This window comes from Pistacia vera, unplaced genomic scaffold (assembly GCF_008641045.1).
Source record: "Pistacia vera cultivar Batoury unplaced genomic scaffold, PisVer_v2 Contig123, whole genome shotgun sequence".
Classification (NCBI taxonomy): Eukaryota; Viridiplantae; Streptophyta; class Magnoliopsida; order Sapindales; family Anacardiaceae; genus Pistacia; species Pistacia vera.
This window is the reverse complement of record NW_022195282.1, coordinates 464,392-471,271: the sequence shown is the minus strand read 5'-3', so window position 1 is coordinate 471,271 and position 6,880 is coordinate 464,392. Positions and strand designations below refer to the sequence as shown.

At 35.7% G+C, this 6,880-nt stretch overlaps 1 protein-coding gene across 1 annotated transcript; it reads left to right on the top strand.

The window, feature by feature from the left end:
• Window positions 1-711: 711 nt before the first annotated feature.
• Window positions 712-6,290, top strand: LOC116117110. Its single transcript, XM_031403137.1, has 4 exons — window positions 712-835; window positions 981-1,026; window positions 2,148-3,121; window positions 4,129-6,290. Exons 3-4 carry the CDS (start codon window positions 2,246-2,248, stop codon window positions 5,884-5,886), a joined length of 2,634 nt encoding a protein of 877 aa, XP_031258997.1. The 5' UTR covers window positions 712-835; window positions 981-1,026; window positions 2,148-2,245; the 3' UTR covers window positions 5,887-6,290.
• The last annotated feature ends 590 nt before the right edge of the window (window positions 6,291-6,880 follow it).

The following is a 6,880-nucleotide window of genomic DNA, read 5'->3' as shown; positions in this document are numbered from 1 at the left end:
CAGACAGTTTCTAATATTTTCCCAGTTATATCATATGACTCAATCAGAACCATTGAATTTGCCAGATGTATGTTGCTCATAAACTTAATAGTCTAACTTCATCCATTGTTAGCCGTCACCACCGTGATTCGTTGGATCGACAACTGTTTCTTAGTGAAAGTGAAACTGGCCCTAGATGGGGACCACCCACCATTCTTCTCGCAGTTCATATTAGATTTTTGGAGCTAAGCTAAGTGGGTCCTACTAACTCCATGTCAGCAATTGATTATATTAAACAATTTAAATAAAAAACGTCACCGCCTGACCAAATAAAATCTTCGTGGAAATCGTGATTATGCAAAAAAGGGATTAAAAATAAATATCCAAATATTTCAGAAAACGAAGAAAACAATATTAAAAAAAAAAACAAAATTACATTTAGTTGAATGTATTTTCAAACAGGTATAAAAACCATTTTCCGTCCCAAAATCCTAGTACTTGCCTTTTAAATGTATATATATAGCCAAACATGCCCTTATAATAAGAGAGCAACGTGCCTTAAAAAGTTAAAATTACATAAAATTCCAACAAATCAAGAAAAAAACAAATATAAAAAAGCAAGACTTGTATGAACCTTATAGTAATTTCACTAATTCATGGAAACCCACCTGCGAACTTGAGTGGTCTCACTCTAGTTCTCATAAATACACGCGTTAATCTTCATTCTTTATCTCTTTCTTTGTTTCAACAGTCAAGATAATTTTGCTTTTGATTGATTTTCTTCCTTTCTCTCTCTTTGCAAAGTCCTCAACAATTCAACTCTCATGTCCATGATACTTCAACTCTCTTATACGAGGTAAAAGAGCTTAAGAGCCAATCTTTTTACTGTACTATAACATGCTTTATTTTCTTTCTCTGTCTTTTTGTTCACTTTTTCCAGCATAAAAAATAAGTTGACAATCGATGTTTGTTGATTGATAACTGTAAAAACCATTTCCCAGGTTTGGTTTTTGACATGGGATTCAACGTTCAAGTTCTTTTGTTGAGGTTAGCAAATGCTCCTTTGAATCGTTCTTTTCATGTTTTTTTATCTGTTTTGTTATTCGTATGTGACTTATTCTACCCCTCTTGTTGTTTTTAAAGTTGCTTAAGTGGTTGAATCAAATTCAGTGATGATCGAATTTTCACTACAACATTGGTGATATACTTTTGTTTGATACGTTTTACTTTAATGCTATTGGTTGTGATGGGATTATGCTGTATTCTTCATATTAAAGAGTTATATCTTACTTGGGTTTCTTTGATTTTGCATTTTAATGATTTCTTTTCTGTTTAATTATTACGTTAACATGTTTCTTGGGGTTGAATATTGGTTATGGTATTGTTGTTCGTGGTGGTTATTTTCATTAATTCTTTTTCTTTTTTCTTTTTTATTTTTCACATGCAAAGCTTATTTGCCTTACCTCTGTTATATCTACTTCAAGTACTTTCCGTTATTCAACTTCCAATAAATATTCTGGGTTTAATTTTCCCATTATAGTTTTTTTTTTTTTTTTCCAATAATAATATGGTTGGGTAACTTACTGCATTTAGAAAGAGTCTTCCGACATAGATTGGCTGATATCTATGCAGATTTTTCTTTTTCTTCCTTCTTGTTATTTTATTATTATTATTTTTTCATCAAAGCTCCTTTATTTTGGACCATGGCTTTATCCATTGCTGGCACTAGCATATTCAACAATTCCTAGGAATAACAATGTTGTTCTGTATGCAGCATACAGAACATCAATTCTGTTTCTATCGTTCTGAAATGAAGTCAACCAGAGTAGTAGTAGATGAACCATCTGTTCATTAGAGTATACAAGAACCACTCAGTAGATGCCAGCATTCAGATGAGATTAGAAAGTCATTTATGTACTCTTTCTTAATGGGTCGAAATGTACTTACAGAAAATCAACTTTAGTTTTTACCTAGTTGACATTCAATTGTTTCTTGGCTTCAACCCCTAGTAATCAAGATCATTACACTCCACGAATTAGGTTCAGTAGATTCTTCTATTGTAGAATAATGGAATTGTTCTTTTTTTTTTTGTTGGTCCAACTCAGTTTTCTCATATTTTAAATTCAGCATTTTAATTTTACTTTTTGTATACTGTCTTTCTTTTTCAGATATCATAACCTTTATACACATGGGGAAAGCATCCTTCCCATCTAAAGCATTTGGCTTCAAAGGCTGGTGATTTGCAATCTTCATACTTGAAGATTGTATGCATGTAAATTTGCTGACTTCAATAACTGCTGCAATTTTGGAGATAAACTCTATCCATTTGGATAGAATTATGCAAAGGGTTGATGATGATTCTGATGGGCAGTTACTTTCTCCTTCTTCAACTGATATGAGTGATAGTTTTGACGACCCAGAGGTCGTCCCTCGTGTTGGACATGAGTACCAGGCAGAAATTCCACCTGTTGTTTTGAAAGATGATTATTTGCAACAAATAGATGAGCCAACTGATTCAAAGACCATGATTAATCTATCAAACCGGTTTTCTCTGGGGTTGCACATTCCACTTATGTGGGCAAATACTGTAATTGAAAATGTTAATGGAACTTTAGAGTTTGAGAATATTGAAGAGAGCCGGATTACTTCAAATGATGAAATTTCTGAACCTAAAGATGCATCTCTGGGTAGTGTGTTGTGTGATGGGAATGAAGCCCTGGGATATTCAGACCTTCAATGCTCAAATGGAAGTCATCTGATGGATGGTGGTCTAGTCGTACCTCAGGAATCAAAAAATAAGTTGGATCAGGTAGACAGAGGTCTCTGTCTTCTTCCAGGTTCTTTGGGTGAATCTTGGGTGCAAACTGAATGTGAGAGTTTTCTCCTAGGTCTATATATTTTTGGAAAAAATCTTAACCTTGTGAAGAGATTTGTTGAGAGTAAAGGGATGGGAGATGTATTGTCTTTCTATTATGGGCAATTTTACAGATCTGATGGATATCGCCGATGGTTAGAATGCTGGAAATTAAGGAGCAAACGGTTTGTGCATGGACAAAAGATATTCACTGGATGGAGGCTACAGGAATTGTTATCAAGACTAGTTTCTCATGTCTCAGAGGAATGCAAAAATATGTTGCTTGAGGTATTTTCTTTTTCTATGTTTAATTTTGTGTTAGCTAAAAACACAAAGCTCACTACCTGATATCTATTCTTTGATTATGTGATAATAAATCCACTGTCATTATTGCAAGTTTTTTCTAAGCAATGTCAAGATTGCATTTTAATTGAATTATTGAGATGTTCTCAAGAAACATCATGGTTCATGGAGGACATATTTACACAAGCTCAAAAATGAAGGTGAGAAACACATGTTTATGAGTTATTCTAGGTCTAGATTTTGATTTTCGTTACCAAAGAGAAAGTAGTAAGTGCACTTAACTTTAGCTATGTATGAAATTCCAGAGATTTCTTTCAGTTCATCCTTGAGGCTTCTTTGGTTCTTGGAAAGTACAAGTTAAAGGAAAAAAACTTGATAATAGCCTTCTTTGTCAGGATTCATAACCATTTTTAAGTGATATCCTTTTCTTGGTATTTTCTAAACAGCCAACCAACTGGATGAGTTTGAAATATATCTGAGACACATCCCGAAGATTCCTAGGAGTTTATCCAACAGTTATTCATTCCCAACCTAACAACTCTCAACTTAATTTTTTAGCTGTCAAATGTGTCTTTAAACCTATAATTAAGTTGGAGACATGTTTGGCAGTCGCTTTTTTGAAGATCAGATTAGAAAATTCTATTTATAACTAAATTTGTTCCTGCTGAAGTGAAATTGAAGTTAGAAATCACCTTCTAAGATTAATTGTGAATTCATTTTTGTTGGATGGAACTAATTTTGTCGTACTGAAAGCATGAAGAATAGGATACACGTAGGAAGAGAAATCGTTGCTGCAGTGAGTTCATCTTTTTAAGGTTGTCTTCCTGAAGAGTCCATTAATCTCTCTGAGAAGTTGTGTTCTGTACTTGTGGAAGTTAATAGATTTTTATGATAGCTAGTTTATAATTGTGTCACTAAGTCTACTCCATGTTTATTATCAAGAAATATATTGTATCCTATTTATTTATTTAATTATAATGTGATCATTGTAGGCTTCTAGGAAATTTGGCGAGGGAAAGATATCTTTTGAAGAATATGTTTTCACTTTAAAGAATACTGTTGGCGTCAAGATGCTCATTGAAGCAGTAGGTGTTGGTAAAGGGAAGCAAGATCTCACAGGCACTGCCATGGAGCCAATAAAGACCAATCATGTGTTTTCTCTTCGTTTTGAAATACCAGTTGGCAAAGCCTGCTCCTCTCTTAAACCTGCAAACATTATAAGATTTCTAAGAGGAGATTTCAGGTTAAGTAAAGCCCGATCAAATGATTTATTCTGGGAAGCTGTTTGGCCTCGTCTTTTAGCAAAAGGATGGCACTCTGAGCAGCCTAAGGATCATGGCTTTTCTGGTTCAAAGAACTCGTTGATTTTTCTTATACCTGGTGTTAAGAAGTTCTCTAGAAGGAAACTTGTGAAAGGTGACCACTATTTTGATTCCATTAGTGATGTGTTGAATAAAGTCGCATCAGACCCAGGGCTTCTTGAGCTTGAAAGTGAAGCAGCTAAAGGTGTTGAACAAAAGGAAGAAGATAAGTTGGACCAACCAATGAAGCAAGACGCAGATGGTTTGTCAAATAAGCAACATCATTGTTACCTGCAGCCACGGAAGTCAAATTACAGTCGACATCTAATACAGTTCACAATTGTAGATACTAGTTTGTTTCAAGGAGCAGGACGACCTAAAGTGAGAGAGCTTAGAAGTTTACCTGCTGAAATTTCTACTCTATCTGCGCCTTCTAATCTTTCCAGTGAATCTGAGGAAGATACATCTGATGATGAAGAAGATGAAGAAGAAACTAATACTACCACCACTGCAGATAACATGACTGATAAGGGAGTGTGTGTGGACTCATCAGATTGTGCAAATAGCATTCTGAATAATAGTATGCCTAACACCCCAAGTTCCACAAATGTAGCAGTGGAAAATCACAACACAGGTCCTGTGGACAAGCAGCCACAGCAGCTGGAGTGTAGTAAGTATGAGTTCTGCCAGAATGCAAATGCTGGCCATTCAAAGTGTTTGGCCTGTGCTATTGAACCTGAGGATTTAACAACTTGCAACCATGGAGATTCTAGCTGCGGTATCGACAATATCTGTGTGGACCAGAAGCTAGATGAAAATGTGTCAGATTACAGATCAAACTTGAATGACGCATGTGACATGGTTTATCAATTAGGTCCTCCCCAAAGATCTCCTGCCAGCTCTTTAGCTAAAGGCAGTCCAGATAGGAGCTATGAAGAGGATTGCCTAGATAGAGAAGTATCTCCAGAAAAACCTGAACACCATACATTGATAGACTTGAATTTACCTCAAGTTTCATCAGATTTTGGAAATGATGAACCATTCACAGACATGGTGCAGAATAGTGACAATGTGAGTGAGAACAAATCATCTACTGTAATTGAAACCAGCCATCAGGTTGAAGAGTTGAAGCTTGCTGATGATAGGGACAGTAGAGATAAACAGCTTATCATGAACAACCGAAGGCAAAGTACAAGGAACCGACCATTGACTACAAAAGCACTAGAGGCTTTAGCGTTTGGGTACTTAAGCCCAAAGAGAAAGAGAAAGGACGCTGAGGCTCCTCAGAGTAAGTCGGTGTCAAAAACTTCAAGACGAGTCCGTGGGAAGACTGATGTTAGTGGGACTCTTAGCAATGGTGCTGGAACCAATAATGCTGACTCCAGAATAGAGCAGAGCTTGGATGCATTATATGGTAACACCAACATAGTTGGTGAGTCTCAAGTCTGATGGTTGTAGAAAATGTGCGAGCCAATCGCTAAAGAGGGGTTTTGCATTCCATTTTGGAGGTTTTTTGTTGGGACTAAATAGTTACATAACACTGAAAGAAAAACACAGGAATCCTTCTGTTTGCCCAAGTAGCCCAGACTTGTGACACACGTGGCCAACGTAGTATAGCAAATATCACACGGATAGGTTTGTAATACTGAATTCAGATGACTTAGATAGGCCGAAAATCTTGTTTCAACCAGTCACTTGTTATCAAAGTTTCCAAATTTTGCAGTCACATGACTCACACCAGTACAAAGTTGACTGTTCATACTCATCATTTTGTTGTAATAAGTATATAGCTGTTCTTTTGTCTGTGTTCAAAAATAAAAGCACGTAGCGGGAGATACACATTTTCAGCCTTATTTATGCTTCCTTGGCTACTTGAACATAAGGAACTTTCTGAAACTTTTCTCGTCTTGATTTCAACTAGAATTCGGAAACTGGGTCCAAGAAGTCTTAATTTGTTAGTAAAAGGAAAGAAAATAGACTATGCCAATTTTCTCGGATATGCCAGTCATCAGATATTAGCATAGAACATGTGGGAAATTAAATGATAGGTAAGTTAACAACTGCTGATTTCCCGGTGGCCATTTGAACTTAAAACGGTTTTGGTGAGAAATCTTGCAATTAGGAAGATGAACTTAAAGAGTAATATTACCATCATGCTTTTGTCATGTCATTTGATGTTATTTAATTTACTGTTAATTTTGAATTTCTATTCTCCTTGCACCATATATTACATAATCAAGGAGATGAGTTATATGCAAAACAATTTATTTATGTACATTAAATTTATCAGTCGGTTGAAACGACAGCACTCTATCAACTCAGAAGACGTTTAGAAGTCTAAAATTGAATTAAATGATTGATCATAATTTGAGGCATGGAGCCATGGACCTTTGTTGCTTCAAATGATCGACCCCACCATAAAAGGCCGGTGGTAATCACCATG